Source organism: Anser brachyrhynchus (assembly GCF_964034855.1).
Source record: "Anser brachyrhynchus genome assembly, chromosome: 12".
Taxonomy (NCBI): Eukaryota; Metazoa; Chordata; class Aves; order Anseriformes; family Anatidae; genus Anser; species Anser brachyrhynchus.
In genome coordinates this window covers 15,059,511-15,085,016 of record NC_137707.1, presented here as the reverse complement: position 1 = coordinate 15,085,016, position 25,506 = coordinate 15,059,511, and the positions used below count along the sequence as shown (strand labels likewise).

The 25,506-nt window shown below is 39.8% G+C and overlaps 2 protein-coding genes across 3 annotated transcripts in view; both read left to right on the top strand.

Moving 5' to 3' along the window:
• LPCAT2 (lysophosphatidylcholine acyltransferase 2) overlaps window positions 1-18,230 on the top strand; it is a 29,765-nt gene extending 11,535 nt beyond the window's left edge. For both annotated transcript variants that reach the window (XM_080553041.1, XM_080553042.1), the window contains 8 exons: window positions 639-673; window positions 2,793-2,847; window positions 5,947-6,029; window positions 6,572-6,697; window positions 7,388-7,541; window positions 14,273-14,371; window positions 16,188-16,329; window positions 16,591-18,230. In XM_080553041.1, the coding sequence (XP_080409167.1) occupies window positions 639-673; window positions 2,793-2,847; window positions 5,947-6,029; window positions 6,572-6,697; window positions 7,388-7,541; window positions 14,273-14,371; window positions 16,188-16,329; window positions 16,591-16,835 (939 nt within the window). In that variant the 3' untranslated portion in view covers window positions 16,836-18,230. The remainder of the gene's footprint in view (window positions 1-638; window positions 674-2,792; window positions 2,848-5,946; window positions 6,030-6,571; window positions 6,698-7,387; window positions 7,542-14,272; window positions 14,372-16,187; window positions 16,330-16,590) is intronic.
• Window positions 8,967-10,357, top strand: LOC308176829 (calpain small subunit 2-like). Its single transcript, XM_080553099.1, has one exon. The coding sequence runs from the start codon at window positions 9,101-9,103 to the stop codon at window positions 9,845-9,847; it is 747 nt and encodes a 248-aa protein (XP_080409225.1). The 5' UTR covers window positions 8,967-9,100; the 3' UTR covers window positions 9,848-10,357.
• Window positions 18,231-25,506: the final 7,276 nt, after the last annotated feature.

Sequence of the window (25,506 nt, the reverse complement as noted above, 5' to 3'; positions counted from 1 at the left end):
AACTTTTCATTTATTATTTACAATGATTCCTATCTAAAGTCCTTTTGCAGATCAATTTCAAAACAGTGAACCACTTAACAGGGACTGGAACTGCATTTCACTGATAGGATGTAAGGATCTGCAGCACACATTGTAAAAGTTATATATAGGAAGTAATACACATAGAATAAGAAAAAAATGCAAAGCCAACAAAAAAAAAAAAAACATGATAGATTACCTATGCAGAGATGTCCTTGAAAACATATTTATGGACAATATAACATATATATTATGTCCATGTCCAATGTATTTAGGAGGCTGCCTTTCTAAGTGGACTGGTGAAGTCCACTTCAGAAGACTTACCAGATTTTTTTTTCTACTTCTGTTGTTTAGATTAGAATGAATGATTTAAAACATCTAAATAACCACTTAAGTTTTATTCCTAATTGTTGATAGAACACAAGTCTGCCATGCTTATTTCCAATTTTTTACGGCAAGAAATCCTAGACATATTGTCATCTTTATTTATTTTCACTACAGCACTACAACACCATCATCTGCTTTTACTAAACTTGTGCCTGTTTTATGTTGTAACCTATCTGCTCTCTCACTTTGATCTCATTTTGTCATACATTTCTGTGTTTTATTTTTATCCTTAGGATACTGTGACCTGGACATGGCAAGGCTATTCATTGTAAGTTTCTTAATCCTACTAAAAATTACACATAGATTTTTTTTCCCCATTGCTAAACAGTCTGCCGGACAGATTGGGCTAAGTTAAGACTCATGTTCTTCTAGATGTCTTTTTTTATGAGGGGGAAGTTCTTGGAGATAATGCTGTCATGCAGTAGATTTCATATCTGAATGGCTAGAGGAGGAGTTTTCAAATGGGAAAACATTATTTCCATCTCTGCCACTGCTTTGTTTAATTTTCTCCTATGTTTTGCATATTACACTAGACCAAGGGAAAATTGGAAATTCTTTTTCTTTTGGGAACAATCAGTGGCCATCAAAGGCCATTGATATTAACAGTATCCTACATGGTATACAAACAAGAGAAAATAAATGTTATTTTATCCCCTCCATTTATTTTTTCCCCACCTTCCTTGAAGAGTAACATGACAATAGGTGAAGAAGACAGGCAAAACAATTATGTTTCCCTGTCTTTCTGTTCTGACATCTAGGATTCTTTTTGCTTTTACCTGACTCAATAAAAGCAAATGCTTTTTTTGAGATGCCAGTGACAAGGCTAAATATATAGTTTCTGACAGTTAAACAATGAAAAAAGTTTTAACAGACCGTTTTGGCTATGGGTCTTGTTTTTTTGTTGCTGTTTCTTTTTGTCAACACAGGTGGTCTTCTGATATGATAAAATATTTTATTAAAAAACTTCCATAAACTGTACTGAAAATACTAAAACTACTGTCTGGGAAGCACTTTTCAGCTCATAAACACTCACTAGAACATTATGTGGATTTGCAGAATTCATAGACCATACTTTCATGTGGCATATGTAATACATCTAAGTGCAGCACTAATGATTTACTGTGTGACTAAAATTTTCAGACAACTGATTTGAGACCTATCTGAACTAGCAAAGTGGAGCATTTTAAGTGCTCTACTTAAAAGTGCCTTTTAAGCTATCATTAGTTAATCCTGGCACTCACAAACTTATAGAATGGACATTTTGAAAGTTGACCTAGATGAAAATACCCATCTTCTTTAGTTTCAAAAGATTTTTTGTATTATTGCTGTCACAGTTATCAGCATGCTGATAGTAATATATAGTACAGATTCAGTAGCATACTATAGATTACCCCGACAAAGTATTTATGCTCAAAGATTGAAAATAATTGTCTTTAGTTGTGAGAGAAAATGCAGAACTAGCAGTCTTCATAAAACATCTTGGGTATTGCAGCCAGAATGGACAGTACCAGTCTCCTTCTCAGAAACCTCCTGACCCAGTTTCTGCTTTCATTTGTTACTTTTCTACTTATGTGTTTTACTGAGTGTCATGCCTAAAATTACATACTAGGAAATCAAGCATTAAGGGTGGATTCCTGCAGAGAGTAAAAAGGATCACTTAGTTCTGCATTTTTTCTCCCTTTTATTTTTTCAAATTCAAGAACAGAAGAAAGATTGCTTTAAAGTTTCCTACTCTAATTTACATGATTTAAAGTAGAGAGCAAATGTACATGTCTGCTTAAAAATCTCAGTGAACAAGTCAGAAATAGAAGTGGTTATGCTTATCCTTTTTTCCAGCTTCTTCTTCCCCCTACCTGTTAAAACTTGTCCATTTCTTAAAGCACTGAAGGTCCTGGACATACTGACACTTAATTAACATATCTGTGTAAACATGACTATAATTTGCAAAATGGGTAGCAAATAGTTACAGATCCTTGCTTCAGTTCTGCAGAAGGAAGTTACTGGCTGTTTTGCAGATAATAAAAAATAGGGAAGTAAAGCTGCTTCTCAGAATCAAAGCTCTTAAAGCTTCAAAATCCATTATGTGTTCACCTCTTTAAAGATAAAATAACACATATACATTTTGCTAGCCAAAGAATTGTATAGTATTGTTAGTAAGTATGACAACTGATAACAGGTTGCCTGCCCAGTGAGCAAGCAGCTGGTGTATGCAGAATCCCTACAGAAAAACATCAGCCAACATTTCAGGAAACTTTACTACAAGATACTTAAAAACCTTGCCCGGTATCGGCTGTGTTTTCATCAATGCTTCAAAATGTTTCATCTTCAAATACTTTTTTAAAAATAATTAAAATGTCTTTTTCTTCCTCTCTCTTCCCCACCTGCAGAAAAGAGCTATTTGTAATGACGATGTGTCAGCTCTTCACAAGAGTAGAGGTTGAGGTAAGAATCAAAAATAATTTTATACTAAGGTTCAGTAACTCCTACTGAGTTCATACGTCAACATAAATGCATTATTCACGTTCTTAGTCACTGCTAATGAACAGTAAACAAATGTCTCAGCAACAAGAACAGTACACGGTGATTGTTGTCCACGTCGCTGTATCACTTAACCTGATGTGTTCCTAAATGAAAGCTGGCAGAAAAGCCTTTATTTTTAAAGCACTGTAAAATCATTGCTAAGTCATTGCATGGATTTTACAAATGTATAAACTAACAATTATAATACATTCTGTTAAAGGTAACTTGTGTTTTTTTCCCCACCTTCTCATTTCCCTGCTCCCTTTAAAGACTCTCTGTCTTCCTCACCACCTTCCCAGACTGAACTCTGAAAGGTTTCTGCAACTAAGAGCTCAAGGACTCTAGTGTTTGTACTGTGGAGAAAGCTGAGCCTTGATCAGTAAAATCAGTAGCACAGCACACAGACAGATGAATGATAACTGACACAACGACACAACATATACACTTCATAACAGCAGTACACTTACTCTAACAGCTTGCTTCCTGTCAGAGTCAACATTCAGAACACAGTAGTGAGGAGCCAGATAACAGCTGTGATCAGGTTGAGGGTTGTACTTCACATTCCTTGACAGACCCCAAAGATTGTCAGTATCGAGTAAGTTGGTTTATGGACCTGAGTGATGGGAGAAATTTAGACAGCTTTTGCTGTTTATTTGAAAAATACAGAATTCACAAAGTTGTGCAGAGCTCTCTGAACACAAGCAGTGTTGCTGCTACTAAAAACTAGCAATACAGTCTTTGTTGTCAAACAACTAAATTCATTTTAAGGGAGCATCTTGTATACTATAATACATGCAGTAAACAGTTATATTTATGGAATGTGTACTAAAGGTATAATTCTCCTCGCGATTTTGGACAGAAGGACATACCTGTGTAATTCATATATGTGGGAACAATAAATAATTAATGTAGCCCTTCCAGTAGAAGGTTTATTTCCCCCTACTTCAGAATGGAACTCAAACTTGCCTGTTAGAAAATAAGTTCTGTACCCAAAGGTGAAACCAAAACATGAAGAAATACACAGCTTTCACAGCAGCACGTGTCCTCAGGGTGAAAATAATTGCTTAGCATCAATGCAAAAGTTCTACCAAAAGGCCAAAGACAAGGGGCAGATTGACCTGGAGAGGGAGGAAATCAGACTACTCCTTTTAGCAGTGGACTGTCACATACTGTGAACAAGCAGCCTCTCCATTCCCATCCGTGTTGCTCTGCCTCTACCTACAGTGCATCAACCATGATGCACAACTGCAGTCCGAGGAAGTATCTAGCCAAATTGTGTATATTGACAATTAAACAGTGAATGTGGCAGTGAGTTTTATGGCTGCAAAAGTTGCAGCATTTGGCAAATTCTGTAAGAAGATAGTCCAGGTCAAAAGCAAATCAGAGAAGAATTTTTGATACCAAAAGTGCTGTGAAGAATTTTTCTTACAGGATTGCAATATGACAGCAAAGGTATACTTAGTAGTCATCACCTGATAAGCAGCTGGGTGTGTGTGAGATCATGCATGCCTCCTTGGGAGGCCAAGAAACCAAATCCTTCACCTCCTGCTCTGGTTTCTGGCAAACTGGTTTTATGAATAATTAGTGGTAGGCAGGTTTTTTGAAAAAGAGGTGGTGTTTCACCTGCCAAAAATCTAAATTGCTGTCTGAGCAAGACCTCAGCCTCAAATGATATAATGACCACCTACAAGACCATAAACCATGTTTACACAGATAAACTTCTCAGACTTGTGTTTTCATCTTACCCAGTGATAACACCATACTCTGTGTCTGTACAGAGTATCTGTGCTTCCTCAACCTAAGAGTTACATGACTTCTGCAGGGGAGTTGTAATAAGCAGGGACATCTGTCGGCCTTGAACAGAGCTGGCAGCTCCTTGTAGAACAAATGAAATCTCAAAACTTCATGCGAACTGCTGGGCCCCTGCTGTCCTTCCAGGAGAGAAAACTCCTGGCTATAAACAGAGAATTTTTATGGCTATTTGACAGATAACTTGTTCCATAAACTTACTGGTTTTGGTCATGAAGAGGCAGCATTCCTTAAAATCAAAGACAAAAAGGCTGGTCAGGATGGACTGCATATATAGTTACCAGCTGGATGTAGTTACCACTACAGCAGTGTATCACCAACAACTAGATAAAAAACTGAAGAAACATGTTGACAGATATTTAGCAAGTGTGTCTGCCAATGAAGTGTGCAACATCTTACACTTTTAGCATTGTTGTAGTCTAGGATTGAAGGGCAGGACTGCAGGATGAGAGGCAGCGTGAGGTAACTGATAACCATAACTGAGAAAAGGTATGGGAAGCTGAGCTGCAGGTGACCACTCTGTAGACTGAAGGAGGAAGAACAGAATACACATCCACACACACAACTGCTGTAATGGATACCTGCTTAGATATCTGCTATGTTTTCTGAGCTTGGGAAAAGAGTCGGTTGTTTTGTTGGGCTTTTTTATTCTCTGCTTGGGGTTGCAAAATTTTATAGCATCAGTATCCATTTAGTGCTGTGTTGGTAATTCAGAGCTAAGATTCCATTTTTACCACAGAGGAGAAACTTACAGGAAACTTGTCGATCACATCCTGACAGATACAATTAACAGGTACTGGGTGCTACTGTGGCATGTATGAAAAAAAACCTTATAAATCTTACACACACTTTTCCACTAATAACTTCATTTATAAGGAATCTTTGAAAAGGACTGTACAGGATTTCAGATGTGCATTCTTACAGACACGGCATTTAATTTTCTAATTATGTATGTATTTACTTTTCTTCTTTGGAGTTTTTATTTTTCTTTTTTAAAGCTGCTTCTACCAACCTTTAAGAAGCAGTTTGGACTAATCTCGTTTGTGAGCCGGAGTTGTTTCTAAGGCAGTTGAGACCTCTAGTGTCCAGTTCTTTCATTGCGTGGCTGACTTTTTCTCCTGTTTTTCCCCTATCCCAGACAATAATAAGAAACTGTCCATGTTGCTAATAAAGTGGTGACTATTAATTGATCCAATAACTCATTTCTTTCAGTTTTTGCCTGTTCATGTGCCTACTGAGGAAGAAAAGAAAGATCCCGTTCTTTTTGCCAACAGAGTCCGACAAACCATGGCAACGTATGTAACGTCATAAATAAAATCTTAGAGAACTTTTCTTTCATATCTCTCTATATATACTTTTATATATGTCCATACACATCCTAGCCACGTACTCCAGGTACACTGTCACACAGTTAAGTCCTATGTGCTATACATAGGTGTCAAATTCCTATACCAAAACACGCTTGGATTGCTTTTATGTAGAGCATAAAGCAGATTATGTTGGAACATAATATGTTCAAAACATGGAAAGCTGAAATAAAATGTTGCCTTACTTGCTTGACAAGAATATGTAAATTGTTCTCTAAGGTTACTGGGCTGTATTTACAAGACTGTAAATCTTAAACCATCGTGACACTGCCATAACGTTTCACAGTATGGCTTCACAAAATGTATTGCTCTATCCCACCTTCAGCAAAGCAAGAATGAATTATCACGTGTTTTGTATATTAGCATTAAAGCCAAGCTGAGGTGGTGGGAACAGAAACAGTCAATTCAAAGTCATTTTAATGTAAGAAGTTGATTTTCTTTTTCCTTAATTTTCTTAATTTGTTTTTCAGTGCTTTGAATGTGCCAGTCACTGATCATACTTTTGAAGATTGCAGACTGATGATTTCAGCAGGACAGCTAACTTTGCCCATGGAAGCAGGGCTGGTGGAGTTCACCAAAATTAGCAAGAAACTCAAGTAAGGGAACTTAAGCTATTGGTGGTAATAATCACTGCAGTTCATTTGTTATCTACAGAAAGATAAATGACCTGACAACTGACCTGGCATGGCTCTGGTCAAATATAAAGTCTGTGCACAGTGAATCTAGACTTGTTACATATGTGCCACACACTTATTTATACAACTCCGTCTGGAAAAATCTTCAGTAGTTACATGACAATCATAATTATTCTTACCAAAGTGCAGAGCTGTAATTTTGTAGAGAGATCAGATACTTCCCAGGCTGCAGCAATATTAGTGTTTGGGTAGAGAGTTAGCTAACAGTGTTGAGATATATACCCTTCTGTTAAAGAAATATTCACAGTAACACCTAATGTAGCAAAATAATGTTATACCTGAATTTATGGCAATGAAAACAAAACCTCTCCACTGAACTAGCCTTGATAACAGGTTTGGGAAGGTAATCTAAGGAATTCTGAAATACCCAAGGATAGAACTGGCTGCTTTTAATAGTAATGGCCATGGGGGGGCAGTCCTTAATTGCTGATTTCATACAAAATATCAGCCTGGAAGTACAGCATTTCCAGTGCTGTACACTCACGCTCTTGGCTATTTTTTGTCTTTGAACACTATAATAACTCCTACTGAAATTCCATCTGTTCAAGATCTGCTGTATAGAAAAACCTCCTCTCCCTCATGTTTGCATAGCCTAAAATGGAATCACGTCAGAGAGCAGTTGGATACCTTTGCTGCTATTGCAAGTGCTTCCAAAGGGGGAAGAATTGGAATTGAGGAGTTTGCAGAGTACTTGAAGCTGCCTATTTCAGATGTCCTCAAAGAGCTGTTTCAACTCTTCGATAGGGTGAGTAGTCTGTTACCTGGCTGGAGATCTTCTTGGCAATGCTTTGTTAAGAACTACATCACAAAGGATATTTAATTCATTACGTCCAGCTTAGTAAATGCTTCTTGGTTAGCAATTCCACAAGCTAGACAGGCGACTCATACAGTTACCATTTTTTGTTTCGATGGAAAGAAGTTGGTCAGTTTGGAGTTGTGAGATGACAGCCATCTCTTGGAACAAGTTGCTGCACCACCACCACCAGATGATAATCTCCATGCTGGTAGTGGCTGAATATTTGCTTTTGCCTATCCCAGATTTTGCACTCATTTACATTCTGACAGCTTAATTAAGTGCTGTAGTTGTAAGTAGATAATTTAAAGCAGATTGAAGCTAACTAGAGTGTGTGTTCCTGCTGTGTTTGTGAAAGGTGCTATTAGACACTGTAAAGACTCCTATTGCCTGTCTCCAGCCATAAAGAAGGCATGTGCCAGTGCTAATCTGATCATCTAGGCTTTCCTCCATAGTCAGTGGTGATCTCTCCCATTTTATACTCATCCCTGAAGATGGGGAAAATTGCTGTATGGATGTGCCCCTCTGACTACAGCAGAAACTTAAGTAACTAGAGCACAGTGTAGAATTCATCTTACTGTATGTGTCCCATATGTGCTACACTGGAAGCAGTGTGTTTTACTGGAAGTGCTTATGAACCAGAGTTTGTTTCTCATCTTGGGAGCTTTCCTAATGCAGCATCATTCTTCCCAATCAAGTTAGTTCTAGCAGTACACCTGTCCTTGGGAGGGCAAGTTGTTGTGTTGATTTGAACTTCCAGGATTTTTCCAAATACAAAGGATTTACGGACTTTAAAATAGAGATATGTCAAATGTATTTCTGTAGTTGCTGAATGCACAGAAGCTCTAGCAGATAAGGTACTCATCCTTTTTCCATTCCTGCCTCCTCACCTTGGACTGTTGGCTCCTACAAACACGTAGCTAAGTTCTGCAGCACAGCACAAATGTAAGAGAAATACAGTGTGGCAACCAAAATAACTAAAGGCAATCAGGACTCTTTTCACCTCCCCTTTCTGGCACAACTGCTTCAGTGACTGGAATTAACAACGTAATGCACAGTTCACTAAAAAGTTGAAGGCATAAAAGACTGCAAGAACAGCTGAGACTCTAGTAAGCTTTCCCTGTATTCATCTTTAGGAGAGAAGCTTTACTGAGAAACAGTCACACTAAGGTGGCAGGGCTCTTTTCAAACTGCTTCAGTTATGAGCATATGTATCTTGAGACTTCTGCTTTTTGGCTTTCAGTCTCGTCAGGTTTTTTGCTAAAAAGATTTATCAAATCTCATAAAGCTAAATATGCAGACAAGAAGAAAGAAGCAGAGGAATATCAACAACTGGCAGAAACTGCTGAGATCTGCAATAACTCAGGCAGCTGGAGGCATGCAGAGACACGGTAAAGTCTAAGCATGAAGATAAGCTGTGTTCTGCCCACACCCAGCTCAGACACAATACGGCTTTGGAGAGTTACAGAAGCACTGGATCTCTGAGTAACTCCCTTCAGAAAATCTTCACCATGTTCCTGGCTAAAGCTTTGCTGAGTGGAGGAAGCGGTAGTGGCCGTGGAGGAAGCCTCGCACGTGGCCTTGGAGGTCTCCTCACAGGAGGTGGACATGGAGGGAACCTTGGAGGACTTGTTGGAGGTCTTGTCAATCTCATAAGTGAAGCAGCAGCTCAGTATAATCCAGAGCCACCTCCACCTCCTCACAACCATTTTACGAACGTTGAAGCTCATGAGAGCGAGGAGATTAGACAGTTCCGTCGCCTTTTTGTCCAGCTGGCTGGAGATGATATGGAAGTGTCTGCTACCGAGCTAAGGGACATCCTGAACAAAGTGCTTTCCAGACATCAAGACCTGAAGACAGATGGCTTCAGCTTAGACACATGCCGTAGCATGGTAGCAGTCATGGACAGCGATACAAATGGCAAACTGGGCTTTGAAGAGTTCAAATATCTGTGGAACAACATCAAGAAATGGCAATGCGTATACAAGCAGTATGATACCAACCAGACAGGCGCTGTTGGGAGAGCTCAGCTGCCGGAGGCCTTGCGGGCTGCAGGGTTCCACCTGAACAAAGAGCTCTGCCAGGTAATCGTGCGCAGATATGCCAGCGAGGACGGTAGCATGGATTTTAACAACTTCATTAGCTGCTTGGTGCGGCTGGACAGCATGTTCCGGACCTTCAAGTCCCTGGACCAAAATGGAAGTGGGCAGATCAAAATAACCATTGAAGACTGGCTGCAGCTGACCATGTATTCCTGAAGGCATAGCAGAGAAGAATAAGCTTCATCTGAAAGATACACATGGAAGACTGCGATCCTGTATTATCAAGCTGTAGTCTTTTCCTTATTCTAAGGTAGATGTTGGTAGAGGTACTTAGCTTAGCTTGAAGTGCTGTGATTCCTCTTGTGCATGTGTTAGTCTGCTATTCTGGAGGGTTTGTGCAAGTTATCAGTTGCGCAGATGCATAAGTCTGTCTCAGAAAACTATCTCTAGACTCTGAAATGAGGGAATATGTTGAAGGATCAAAGCTTAATTATTTCCTCACATAAAGCAGGCTTGTATAGGAATATAACTATTATTAAAAAAGCTCTAAGTTTGGTGGTGTTTTGTGATGTTACTGTTCCAATTTGTCAGCATTCAGTAAGCTGAAATAAAGTTCTGCTTGCCTGAAGGCAGTCACCAGTGGAATTGAATGGATTCATAAGTTGTACAGTTATTTCTAACAAGGGAATAAACATTAAAGTTGCAATGACTGTAATGATCAATGAATTTACATAGTCATATTTTACTTCCTTCCTACTTCTGCTTTTTCATGCTTGTCTGCTGAAACAAAACCTGAGTAGAAGTGTCAGTTCTACCTGGTAGCCAGGACAAAATTGAAGGCATATAAGGCTACTTTTACAACCTTTTTCTCCTTCCTACGACTCTATTACCATATCTTTTTTCTCTCTCTCTCTCTCCTTGAAACCTTATTATAGTTATAATGAAAACAACTTAAAATACTACATTTATATTTAGAGAAGTTTGCTGTAGTAATGCAGTCACACAGCAGCCAGCCAGCCAAAATCAACCTCTGGCTATCAGACATAACTTTGCACCGGGGTGCAGCATCCCACTCAAGCTAATAACACAGTTTCAAGATGTCAATTTTTGAGTAATACAACAAGAAATAACACAAACCGTCAAAGGCACGTTTTTCTGAATTAAGGACTACGTAGTTAACGATAAACAGTTCTTGCTCTGCGAAGTAACAAGGAAGATTTCCCAGCAGGGTTGCTTTAAAAGCAAGTTGGCTAGGGTGTGTGCTGCCCGATGGGAATGTGACACCATGAGTGGAGCAGGCAGCAGCTGCACACAGCCTCCATGTGTAAGAGTCCAATGCCCCTGCTCCTCCCGATGTCTCCATCAGTGACTGAGAAATACCACACAATACCTGCAAGGCAACTGGATGCTAATGGAGTACTGAGGTTTGGTTTTGTTTCTACATTTCCATAGCTTTGATTTCTAAATCTTACAGTTACACTCAGCAGAGTATTTTGTAAACTGATGAAATCTCCCTGATATGCTTACAACAGCTTTTTACTTGCAACTTAGGAAGAAAGTAACTTACAACTTTTGCTTTTTTTTTTTCCTCCTGCACTGTGTTTAATACCAAGCCAGGTAACACAAAGAGTAAAAATATTGGTGTTGGCTCAAACTGTGATGAAAGAAGTCGGTTCCTTTCAAATGACATTCACCCTTACCCCAGGTATTCAATGGAAAAGTGCACAGTTATCCACAGGGGCATTTGGGCTCTCTGAGTAACAGAAAAGTAGGCGTTGAGAGAAAGTGTGATGCCTCCAGGTGAGCACCACCCTACCAGGTTTGCTTCAGAATTCCCTTTCTGACAAGCTACAACTTGCATGTAGCAACAGGCAGTTGAAATTTTTGAGTGAGAGCAAAAGCCTCTTATATAATGAGCCTGAATGTGAACACGAGCCATGCAAGTGCAGTTCCTCTCCAGGTGGTCCAGTTGTGGCTTCTCTCTGATAGCCCTGTAGCCAACTCAGGGTTTACTTAGCTAATCAGAACAGGGATGACCAGTGCACATGTGCACTTGATTTTTCCTGTTGCCTTTGTGCAATACAAGTTTTGGGGCAGTAGTACTTCAAATTTTACCGACTGCATCTGTCTTGCAGAGAGCTTTGCCAGCTGCATAAAGCTAACTGGTTATCTAGCTTTGATCTCCTTGTGCAGCCATAAATGGAGACTGTTTATGGCAGTGGAAACTTCCTTCTCTAAAGAGTAAGGTTCATTATATTATATAAAAACTACATCAAAACCCTAGTTACCCCACATGCTGTAGCAAAAACAGTAGCAGAAAACTTGTTTACTTTAAGAAAACAAGGACTGTTGAGGCTACACTCTTTTGGTTATTTTAATAACATAATTAAAAACATATAAACATGTTCTACTTTGATATTTAGAGAATTGGAGCTTAGCTCACATTTCCTTAAATTACGCTTGGGTGTATAGGCTGCAAACACAGCTAGATATGTGTACAACAACTGTTGTAGTTGCTCTTTTGTGTTGGTGCTACAGAAACATGGAATGTTTTCCAGTGTTTTCAGTTTTACTTCCATCTCTCTTCCCAGGCAACAAACCCTATCATTTCTCCTTAACCAAAATGCCAGAGCATATGGAAGTTAGCCAGCATCCTAGGGCTTAGTAGACCTAGTCACAACATGATCTTACAAGTACAGTAACTTCATTTCATACTCAAGCTGCTGGCGTTCTCTGTATCAGATTGCTCTCAGTTTTGATTATTGGGTTTTAATGCTTTAAGTAAAGTAACGTGAGCCTTGTTAGCTCTTGTCATTTTTCCACGTGCAGCCAAAGCTGTGTTAACTGAGTTCAGAAGTTGTTTTTGAATTAATTTTAAAGTTTACTGTCCAATTCTTTTTCTGTGATAAATATTCTTAACTTTATGTATGTTTATATATTCTAATGCCATCAAACAATCCTTTGCTAAGAATGAAGTCTATAAAACTGTCCAAAAATAATATTCCAAAGCCCTTTGGACAAGTATTATCTACACTTTTGCTTCAGTTGTTTTAAGAGTTTAGGTTTATAATGTTACATTTTAAATCTAGGGCTATTATAGTTTGGAGAACTGTGACACAGCCAAAATATTTAAAGTGAACCTCTGCTGCACAATGACACAACTGATTGTTAAATTAAAACGGCATTTATGAGAGAATATTGTCCTTTTCCAATGATTAAAAGCTGTCAAAAGTTGTATCCCTTGACATGCACCAGAGTGACTTAAAACTATTCATATTTTTGCTAAAAAACTATCTAATCTCAGTAACAGAAATCCCTGTTTCCTAGAGCCCAAGACTTCCAAAGCACTCTACAGAGCAGCCTTAGCATTTCTCCACTGGGGAGCTCCATATTCCACTATTCAGCAGGAGAAAACCAGGAACAGAAAGGTTAAGCATGGTATGCTAAAGTGGGCATTGGAAGCTGGTGGGAGAGCCAGGAATAGAAGTGAGTTCTGGCTGTTTGCTACAGATTTACCCAGGAGACCACCCCTCTTTCACATGGCTGAAAATGTTTTGTGCTGTTTGTTCTCAGACTTAGGGAGTCCACTTAGAAAAAATAAAATAAAAATCTTGAAATGTACAGCACATTATCCACAAAAGGAACTCTGCTTTACATTTTTGTTTGCTTTTCAAATGTTTTTGACGAATGTCCTTAACTGTGAATGTTCCAAACTATGAGCTGTGAGTCATCACAGCTATGCTTTCATTAGCTGCTCTGGGTCCCATCACCAACACTAACATATGGCTGCTTCCCTAGGCTGGATGTTTCCCAAAACCCTCAAGAAAACTTTCAGTGTGGTCACAGGAACATTACTGACTTAAACATGTATTCCAGTGGGTGTCTGCAGTTTTCCCTGTCTGGAAATACGATGCAGCTTACATGGAATTAATCACAAATCCCATCAATGAAAGCATCAATTGAAAGAGCTGTGTAGTTACCGTGTGGAAATGTTCATTCAGGTCAAAGCTGCAATTATCAGACAGGCTGCTACAATTAACTCATTGCATTTCTAGCTTACGATGTATTTGCTTCAAAACAGCATGTAGGGCAATGCATTTGCTTCAAAGAAAAGCTTAAGATAGACCATGTTGATTTACTGCGTCGTCAGGCTGTACTTTTGCTGGCATATATTTTATTGCTGAAGGTTCTTAGCGAGAATTAACTCAAGGCAACAGCCTCACTGTTGCCCTTTTTATTCTAGGATGTTGCATTAGTCTGAGCTAGTGCTACATGAACGGTTTCATTTACTTTAAGCACCTGTATTCCAGTTCTTGTTAGAGGCTTCTTGGAGGCCATACACAAAAGAAAATGTCCTAAGTTGTTTTAAATCTTTTCATTTGGGTGTTTATAAGATAGAAATTGATACCCATTGATGCCCCAAATTGGGGATCAATTTCTGTCTATTGGAAATATGTACATTGCTACTTCATCCCTATTATTACACAAATTTAGAAAGCTGTTAGTATTTTATCCAGGAAGAAAAAACACCCTTAATGTTGTAGCTGTCTTAGTGCATGTTGCATAGTTGATTAGTACAACAGCTTTTAAAGTGATTTGCACTATTAACCATAACTCCTGCCATACATATTTTGGTTTCAGAATGGAGATGGCACCATCGACTTCAGAGAATATGTAATTGGTTTGTCTATTCTTTGTAACCCAGCCAACACAGAAGAGACTATTCAGATGGCATTTAAGGTAAGTTCAATTTAGTGTAAATCTATAAACCTGACAAATCAAGACTGACTGTGAATCTGTTAGTTTTCAAATCATAAGTTTATAGCTTCAATCTGTTATGCAAATGTGAGTAATTCTCTTAAACCAATTGACATTTAGAGTGTGAAGGGGAGGGGGAGAATTGCAGGCATCAGCTTCATAGAAAAGGGTTTCAAAAGCCATGTGGAGGCACTAATGAATATGTAACTTGGCAGGCTAACTCCAAAAATGATTCAGCAGCACTTGCAGTTTTTTCCCCTGAGGTTTTTTTCTGCTGTGATTCTTCAGTGTCGCAAGTAGACAATAGTTGAAACAATATTGGAACAATATCCTCTTGGATCAAGTGCTCAGTAAAGTCCCTCTTGTTAACAGCCTAGGAGGTTGGGGCGAGAGGAATCAAGAGGGCTATTCAGGACTGGCATATCCAAAATTGGGCTGCATCAGAGATCATCTATTTGCTTGTCCTATGGTTTCCTGATAGTTTGGGCAGTTGAGGAGTGGTAGCACCTTTCACATCCCAAGTACAAGCATGCAGCATGCAACCAGAGATGCCCATTTATTAATCCTTGAACACAAAAATGCCTAAGTGCCTTTTTTTTTTAGTAGATATTTGACACAGATTCAGGTATTTTACCCACCACTCTGCTCTTATGAACAGCATTGAACATTGTATTAAGATATTGATCATATTCATCTTAAACTGTATACATTTTAATATTGATTCTTATTCAGGAAGTGCCCATATTTTTGTGGCAATCCATTATACTAGTTGCTTTGCAGATAAGTGCCATAGCTGTTCAAAGTTGTTAATGCTTCTGGAGGATGTTTTATTACTATAGATTCCTCAGAAGAAGCAAGCCTTTGGTGTTTTATTCTTTTGTTTTCTAGACTACACTCTTCAGTAGTGTAACAGTTGCATTGATTATAAAAATTGTAATTCACTGTAATTCCCAATTTCAGTGTGAAATGACTGGTTCAGCTGGTAAGAAGTCCATTTTGTCCTGAAATGGCACTATGGGTTTTCTTTTGCTACTTGTTTTCTTTGCCACTAAATGTACTGTCCTTCATAATGGGACTCTTTGCCTGTAGCAAGTGCTTAAGAATTACAGCCATCTATCCCTTGTATTTCTCAAGGGGGTGATTCATAGCAGATGCATGTTGTCGCTGTGCTGGGAAGGATGGCATGATCAGTGTACATGTACTGCCTGCATTCCAGTCACCAAAATTCCTTTTAATTATAATAATTCCTTAGTGGGTGACAGGTCAGATATACTAGAAGTTAGGTGTTATACATCAGAGCATAAACTATGGCAAGTTTATCAGATGCCAGATGTGCCATAACTGGAAGACTAAATTGGAAGACTAAAACCTAAGATATAATAGTATGGAGTTGTTGAATCCAGCAGACCCTCAGTATAGCTCACAGTGACAATTATCATAAACTTTTGTTTTTAAGTGTTGTATAAGTTCTCTTACGGAACTAATGCTGTGAGGTTTCTTTGCTCTCGCAGGTTTGCTGCATACTTTTCCTAGTACAGAATATTCTAATCCCAACTACAGCATGTACATTGCTCTGCTAAATTTCTGCTTAGTAGTATTCCAGAGAAAATGCATAAAAGCTCTTGTAAGAGAAGGTAGCTGAGGTGGAACCAGTTAGCTGGTCAACTTTTCAAATCCCAGGCATTGATCGCAAATCATCTCTTGAATACTTGAAATCTAATATGGGTGGCTGGTTTGTACACAGAAGCTTCACAGGCAAGCGAATGCTAAAGCATTTCTACATATACGTCTTTTCCAGCTCTTTGACGTGGATGAAGATGGCACTATAACAGAAAACGAGTTTGCTTGTATCATTCAGTCAGCTCTGGGAGTGCCTGAGCTTGATGTTTCTAACCTCTTTAAAGAAATAGATGCAGATGAAACTGGGAAGCTGTCCTATGGTAAGTTACATCCTTTTATAATGAAGAGCAGTCTGATGGTCATACCAACAGTGAGACCTCTTTTTCCCAAAAATATCTGCTGGTTCTCATATAGTTTCTGGGGAAAACTGTTGAAGCACAGTCCTAGATACTTTGCATAATATGTCTGAGATGCTTCAGAAAAACCTTACTGGAGATCACCTTCATTAAAAGGAGCAGGCTCTGAAATTTTCTTTGATTCTGTTGCCGCACTGTAGTATCTGTGGTTTTTATATTTTTCAGATGAATTCAAAGACTTTGCACTCAAGCATCCAGAATATGCCAAACTGTTTACTACATACTTAGACCTACAGAGATACCAGCTAGGTATGTTGGAGGAAGATGACATTCAGCCACCTGAAGCCAAATACACTCCAGTTGGAAATGCAGTCCCAGTCTCAGAAACAAGACCAGTGGCAAGAAATAAAGTCTGTCCTGCAGACAACGAAGAGGATAACTCAGGTACCTCAGACAAAAAGGATGACTGAAAACAGTTGAAGAATTCATCCCTTGAATTCTACAGGAATGTTTTCCCTACCTATTCATAAGCACAACTGATAGAAAATAGAGATGAAAATTATGATTCAAAAAAAAAAAGTTTCATGTTTTTTTTACTTTCATATCTGGAAGAGCTATTCCTGTTTGAGTGTAAGGGAAAAAAACACTGTAATTATTCTGTCCTTGATGCCAGTATCACACCATTAGGAATGTTGCTCACTGTCTTCCAAGTTCATGCTTCCACAAAAGTAACAGATGTACTAAGAGGGTTAAACGGCTCCAGTGCTGACATGACCTCTCACAATAGAGACTGAGGAGTCCCAATGTATAAAAACAGGTAGAATTTTTGGTGCTGCTCAATTCTTCTACATCCTTAACACGTCTTAAGGGAAAAAATAATTATACCAGAGTGTTTTAATTTTCAAATATCCCTTAGCCTTTCTTCAGAGAGACAGAAATTAGTTACAGGAAGCTGAGAGCTGAAGCTGGTGTTTTCTTTTAGTTGTCCTTAGATTTCCCTTAACTACTTGTGAACTATAAAGCCTAAGCTTCTGAACAGGACATGCTGTTTCACTGATGTTAACAGTAACAGCTTTAGGCTTAAAGGCTAGTTAAAGATGGAAGTGGCTGCATTTCTATACAACAAAAAAACTAATCAGAGTTCCAAGATAGCAGTTCACAGACCACAGGAAAATGTAGACAATAAGACCCAAGAATTAATGGACTATTTCAAAATAAATAGAATGTTGCTTGCAATAACAACTGTTCAGGACCACATTAGGAGGAACATTTCAAACCTCAGCATATTTTTATTCTAATAGTTATCAACAGAGGAATGTGACCTTGCTCTGCAAAACTTGAAAGGTAAATATGTTGTCAAACCATAGTTCCAGTAGTTTATACCTACTCTAAAATAGTCTCCTAGAAACCGTATTTGCATTACTGTGCCATTACTCATTATGGTTGTAGGGTCTGATTCAAAACCAAGCTCTTTCTGGTCAATGATTTGAGTATGTTTTGCCTCAGTCCCGTCTAGTGCACTGGAAATTGAGCCTTTTCCTTTTTCTGTCCTTCATTTGAATGCACTTTATACAGCATTTTAAATATATAGGTATTTATGCAAATAGCTTCTAAATAAAAACTTGGAGTGGAATGACAGGATATTTTCAAACTAAAACTGAGGTGACCAAAGTCTAGAATGTATAGTACCAAAAAGAACCTATTTTCAGGTGGTTTTCATATGTGAAATGTCAAGCTTTGCCTCTAAATTATTGTTTGTGTTTTCTGGCTCCAAGTATATTGCCATGTTTAATCTTTTCTGTATTTATAACTGTGCCTATCCTGATGTTTCACATGCTTAAAATAAATCTATATTTTTACTTGAAGACTTTACTTGAACAATGCACATCTTTTAGTACAGTCGGAAGGGCACTCTATCGTGAGGCGCTGGGGGGATTTCCAGGAAATCATCCTTACGATGTCTTACCTTGCTAAACACAGTGCAATTCCAAGTGGGTATTTCCAGTTTGGAGTATGATGGCACTTTTCCTTATGCTATGGCTAAAAACGTAGGACAGGACTGATGCTCTTCCAAAGAGTTACTTCTGCTGCCTGCCTCAGCAAGAAGGAATATGATACAAAGAAGACTTGCAGGTATCTGGAAAGATCTCCCTCTCTTCTGGCAGAAAATAAGGCATCACCATTGGTATGTAAAATGAGCAACTCCAACCACAGTTACTGAGAAGTAACTAACATGACTTTGTGTGATTTGAACATCAAGAAAGAATGAGAAGCAGGGGATACCCTAACCTGGCTGCACAGTTAAGTGAAATGCATGTTAATTCCTTGGCAAGGATGCTTTTGCCTATCACTTTAAGTGAATTCCTCAGCTTCTCAACCAGCAGTAACCTTTTCAAAGAAGGCTTCTGTTCCAGCCAGTAAGAAAAAGATGGGTGGGCAAAGATGACAAGAACTGCTCCTGATCCATGACTGCTGAAGCTGCCTTATACATGTTGCTGTTGAATCCAGCCACGTTAAACAACTGGAACACTGTGCTGCCCACTAGTGCAGCACATTGAGGACTAGTGATTTTATAAATACATGCAAGTCACACAAATGCCTGGTAATTAAAGCTAAAAATACCGTGTATATAAATCTACATATCTCTATAGTTTAAGGAGGAGAGGCCACAAATGGGTTTGGTAGGTAGCAGTGATTCAAGTATCCTCTGGAAAGAACTCGGCTAAACGTTAGAGACACTAACTCAATATACACACATCTGCTTGATGTGCGGGAAGGGAATACATTAATTTCTAGGCATCATTGTGCCTCAGGAAGCTTTTAAAAGGACCAAACTAAAAGCAGGCTGCAACAAACAGGCATTGCATTAAGTGGCAGAGCAGGAACTGAACAGAAAGAGAAGGCTAAAAATACTGAACAGAAAATGGTTCTCCATCAAGCGCTGAGGAGTGACACCTTTCTGCTCCTGCACAGAGCATTGCCTCACTGCCTGAGACTTCCTGACATGTGAGATCCTGTCTAAGCAGCCCTGCTTAAGGATCATTTTGAGTCCCGTACAGTAGAGCTAGAAAGGTATCTTTGGTCTCCTGCCACCATAGGAAACATCATGTGTTTAAATCAGTACTGCTCTGTCCTGCTGCAACATGGATTCGATGACAATACCTTCTCAGGTACCAAAGTAAGACACTGTGAACCTTACACAAACTCCATCGGTCTCAGCAAGGATGAGAACCAAACGAGGACAACAGTCCACTGCAAGAGGAAAGCACAACTAATTCCCAAGAACAGATGCCCATGGGCTGCTGTTTTTCATGTTTTCTGATAACGATGTGCATGCGGTACATACAATCAGTCTGAATAGATCTTATTTAAACTTTTAAAGCTAGATTCCTGCTCCTGAACACAAGACAGTCAATGGATGCTCACCCAGAAAACTGGACCTTCCTTGTTCACCTGGAAAGAGAGAAGATACTAATACCATAAATCCTGACCAATTTGTTTAAGGAAGGTGAATTGATAGGGTCTCCACTGGCCACTCCAGAGGCTGATTTCTTAGGGAAAGGTCTGATCTGAGAAAATTAAAAGTGAAGGGTTCTGTCATCTGCCCTAGCAATTCTCATCTAAGACAAAGCATTCCCTGGGTATCAGAAGTCTCAGAAACATTTGTTGAGATCTTTTTTATGGTGGCCAACACACTGGGGCCCTACTCCTGGGTAATCCCTCAGGCACTATGCCAATGCAAATAAATTTACCATTCTCCTGCTTCTGGTGGTGGTTGCATAGGTGCCAAGGGCTACTCCAGATACATGGATGTGAAAAATCAGGGCCTGAAGCTTAGAAGCTAAACACGAAAAACACACAGACTTACACTGCTCTGTGGACAGCCTGAACCATTTGAGCACAGCCTTCAACAAGCAAAGCAGCCCTAAGTTTCACGCTGAGGCTTACAGAGTTCTCACTTTGAGAATGCCACAGGAAAAAAAAATTACATCAGTTTTTTGTGAAAGGCTTGGGAGCTTTGTGGTTACGTTCTGTACAATTTGCTAGGACAGCTGGACCATGCTCACAGCGGCCTTGGGCTTACCTTTTGCCTCTGATTTGCCTTACTTGGAACAGCCCGCCTTTCCCTCTACTGTCTCCCTCCACATTTCCCCCCAAAATACAGGCACCACTGACAAAAGCTGTATTCCACAATGATTAAAATTAAGAAGTTGTAAGATTAAAAAATGAACCATTACTGAATTGGGTGAGATCCTGGCTGCACTTACATAGCACTTAGGTAGCTACCTTTACTGGTCTGCAGTGAGATCAAACTTGTCAAAGGTTGTAAGGGATTGTAATGACATTTAATTAATTAATTTTAAATCTTTACTCAATGAAATAACATTTATTAGACTGACTAGCAGCAGGGAGACGTTTGTCAGCAGTGCTTAAGTTGGCAGACTCTCTGTTACTATACATAGCCAGAGAGGCAGAAAGTAAACATTTTATAGGATTAGCAGCTATGTTGATAGCTGAGATGAAATTTGGACATTTCATTAGTATAAGATTGATTCTGACATTTCCTAAAGCCAAAATGCAAACAAAAAGTGTGTCTGATATAAATACAGTATGCAGCACTCATTCAGATAAAGTTCAAGAAGCACAGCAGGTTTAGAGCCGTGACAAAGGAAACAGAGAAGGGTCATGTAAGGACCCAACTTCTGTAAGCACTGAAGTGTATGCTTATCCTGTGGCCATCACTGAGATCCTCTGAGCTTATTAAAAGCACACAATAATACTAATAATTAGAAAACATGAAAAAAATCTATGGTAAGCCATTGATAATGGTGGTAAGAATTAGATCCCCCTCACCAAGGAAAACAGTATCACGATTAATTAAACTTTATGAAAGTTTTCATTTTTTGTGCCATCCTCTTAGTTTAAGATATTCACAGCCTGACTGGTGAGACTTCGGAGACATGAGACACGTTATAATAGGAAATCGTTCATTACCTTAGCTAGACACTACCTAGTGTTGTCTTTGTTAACACACACGAACCCCAGTGCAACAGGTTGAAAGAAATATATGTCCCTCCTCTGTTCTCACATTACAGTTACTTTGCACTTTAATATTATTAAATACTGAAACGAAAAACTGAACCCTTCAAACCAGGCATGGCTCTTATGTAGGAACTAAGGGAATCTGTGTTTTCTAGGAATTGCTAGCAAAATTGAGGCATTTTGAGAACGTTACATAGCTTATTTTTCACTTACTATTGGCAAGAATACCCAGTAAACACGTGCAGAAAATCATTCCCTTCCCATAACCCAGCAAACACAATTTTTCTGCCAAAGCGAAAATTCATTAGGTGAAAGCTGTCATTAAAGACCTGCAGAGAGGACGACTGCACAGCCTTGCCAGCAACCTAGTCCCTTGCATAACCACTTGGGCTGATAGAAAAGCTCTCAAGGTCAGACCTGAACTCTTCTGTGCTGAAGGCATAAGGTCTTGTTCACACCCTGCTCAAAGAGAATCCATTTTCTACTTCTTTGCAGAGCATCTTCCTTTCTATCTATGTACCTCCACATGTTCAGAGATTAGCATCATGGCTATTCCACTCCTGTATCTCCCAGCCTTCCTTTCCTAAGCCAAAAAGAAGAAGTTCCTTCATTCTTCCCTCACAGCTGGCACTTTCCAGATTTGTGTTATTTGCATTTAGGTTCTCTGGAGATAGCACTTGAGCTCTGGCCCTACCATTCGTAGGTAGAGGAGACGGATTTCTTTACACTCTGCACACAGTTTGCAGTCAACATCTCTGCTTCCGCATGCCCAGTGTAAGGCTTGGCTTTGCTGAAGCAACATGGCACTGCCCACTTACATACAACTATCATCAATCTGTGAGCCCCAGATCCTCCTTGAAGGAACTGCTACTTAACCAGAGTCCCCCTTTCTCTCTTCTTACAACCGCTTGTTCCTGCTTAACTGCAGTGTCTTAGCATTGTCCTTACTGAATGTAAAAGATCAGCTTATCAAGAACATTTTGATCAGCACAGATTATCATTAAAGAGAGCTCTCTTCTAACTACGTATGTATTTTTTTTCCTTTTGTTAAGGACATTATCTTCCTAAACCTTCACCAAGCATCTGACAGGGCACTAGAAGCAAAGCGCTACGAATTGGAAAGCCATGATGAAAGCTTAGAGTTCATAATTGTTCAAAAAGAATAATTTCCTTTCCAAAGGTAAACATCAGCCTTGCAGACAAAGATAAGGCCAAGTGCACAATTAGATACACAAGTCTGTGTTTCTGCTCGTATCTCCTGATATCAAAGATTGCAGGAAAATTCGGAATGTTTTCTTAAAACGTAAAAAAAGAAACGAACAGGAAAAAGTGCAGGAGACTAGAAGGAGTCAGAGCAGCACTGCCAGCAGCTTTTAGGAGAGCTGTTTTCCTCCCCGCCGGAAGTCTTTTTGAAACTGGAGATAACCAGCCACGAAGGACAGCAGCTATTCAAAGCAGAAATCATTTCAATGTTTAGATTTGGGACGCTGCTGTTTTGAATGAAAGCATGCCAATCTCCATCATGTTATTTAATTACATTTCTTTGACAGCCTGTCTCTTGTAAGCAGAAAAGTATATTGTCAATAGACTGGGGAGAGCGAAGCTGCAGCATTTTCACCCCTCCCAGTGCAAGTTTGGACTACTACTAACCCAAAACTAATCCTAAGCCAGCCCTTGAAATAAATACAAGCAGGAGCTGTTGTCTCTACTTTTCCTACTGCCAATTTTGAAGGCCAAATTCTAGGCTTTCTATAGTGGAAACCTCTCTTTTAGTAGAAATATTATGCTGTGGAGCATAGATCAAGCCAGTTTCTTCAGAAAATACCTAGTAATGGGAAAGACACCTCTGACAAAACTCTCTTATATTACTTGTTGTATTACAGTGGGCCTTAGCAGCTCTAAAAGATGAAACAGCCACTGAACTAAGTACTGTGTAAAACACATAAGAAGAGTTTCTATCCTTCCTGAATGTTTACCAGTTTACAAATAGGCAAGGAAAAGGAAAGAGACAACCCTGCCTAACATTACTCAGGAGGGCATGTGGGAGAGGAGATGGAAATCCAGGTGCTCTGACTCCTGATCAGAACTACCCCCGAGTGCTCACTGTGTCCCAAACCCGATAACCGATTTGATATTTTTTGCTTTAACACTCCCACTGATGGTTCTTTTCAGACGCAGGAAGGCAAACTCAGCATCCAGCCATGGAAAGAAATGCTGAAACAGATTTGATCAGCTGTTTAGACCATGCCTTTAGCATCTCTCCCCACGGAAATGCTCATACTGCTCACCGGCAGCTCTCTCAGACCTGCTTGCTATCACTGAGCCTTTTCCTTGATACCAAGCCTGATTCTTGCTCACATGACTGTGGTGCACACCCAGATGCAAAAGCAAGCCCTGCGGTCTCCATATGACCATCACAGAGGGCACACGGGCAAGCCCTGCTCTCGCAGACACGGGCCTGCCAGCACCCGTCAGTGTCTGACCTTCTGCTGGAGTCGGTCAGTCTCGATTTACTCTTCTTCCAGCCTAATGTGAATAATTTCACAGCAGACAAAAAGACCCTCCCCTCCACCTAATCGCTTATTATTCTCCCAAGTGGAGTCCATCTAGCTCACATCAAAGAATTGCTCTCGTTAAACCATTGTTTTATAAGTCTGCTAATATTTTTCCTGTCCGTAAGACAGAAGACACCGCTGATAGAAATATGTCAACAGGAAAACAAACAGGCAGCATTTGACATGCTATTAGTCCAAGTCTGGGCAGATAAATAAATCATAGATCAAATATTCATGAGGGGGAGAAACGGTGTTTATTTCCACTGGGTTCATTACGCACACATCTCCCGTACAGCGTGGTGGCAAACACATTTCTCAAAAAGGATGTCACGACGTACCCAAGGAAGGAGTGTTGATGCTGAGAGGACAATGTATTCCCTCCTTAGAAAGTGTTTCAGTCCCTTGGGGAAATATCAGAGCGGCCATGCAAAACCATGCCAGCTAGGAGTGTCTTTAGCTCAGGCAGGGTGCAAGGCAAGGCCTTGGGATGAGAAGCCCTCCCTGCTCCGATTGCCATCCCTGCACAGCCCCGCTCAGCTCACCCACACAGGCTCTGGGGCTCTTTCCTCCTCTCTTTCTGGCAATCCGTGCCCAGGGTCTGGGTCTGCTCTATCCTTAAGTACTACTTGCCCTTCACTGAGAAGTCCAGCTCAAAGATAAAGCCCTCACCATACCCTGCAGTGCAGAAACCCCAAACAAAATTACAGCCTGGCCCAATTCAAACAAATAAAGAGCACAAACTCAATCTATTGAGACAGTCAGAGTTCAAAGTAACAGCAAAAGGCATATGGGGGTAAGCACTGCCAGAGATGCATCTGTTCTGTTGCACAACATGACAAATTACACTTTCTAAAGTAAAATGTAGATATGGAGGAGAAAAGGAGGTGGGATCAGCAGGCTGCTGGGAACCAGGAGCCTGGGAGCACCTCCTGGTTACTGAGAAAAGAGACAGTGTTGTCTGTTGCCAGAGCTCCCCATCTGGCTCCTTAACCTGTCAAACTGACTGGTCTGCTGGAAACTGCATCTTTTGCCCCCAGCACAGAGTCAGGGAACAGCTGGGGGAACAGAAGAGACCTCTGGAGGTGACCTGGCCCAGCCCCTGCTCCAGCAGGGCCACCTCCACCCGGCTGCCCAGGACAGTGTCCACCTCCCAGGAGACAGCAAAACACCCACACTGTTCGAGATGAAAAATGTATTCTAATCCTACCCTGATCCTACATCTGGATAGTTCATCAAGGTATCCAACCTTCTTCCAAACTGAGAAAATATAAAAGAATAGAGAAATAAAATAATAAAGAAAGAACGACGACATTAAGGTGTTAGGTGTCTACATATATTTTGGCTCACAATGCTCTCCATGTTATATTATACTTGACAAAGCAAAACTGAACCCAATTTATTTTGGTGATGCTACCTAATTAAAAAAAAAGTCATTAAAGAAAACACCTTGACAATCATTTGTGTTCTAGCTGCAACCTCAACTGTAATAAAGACAGGATGATCAGTTTAGCACCTCTTCTCTCCCAGAAATGCAGTACAAATG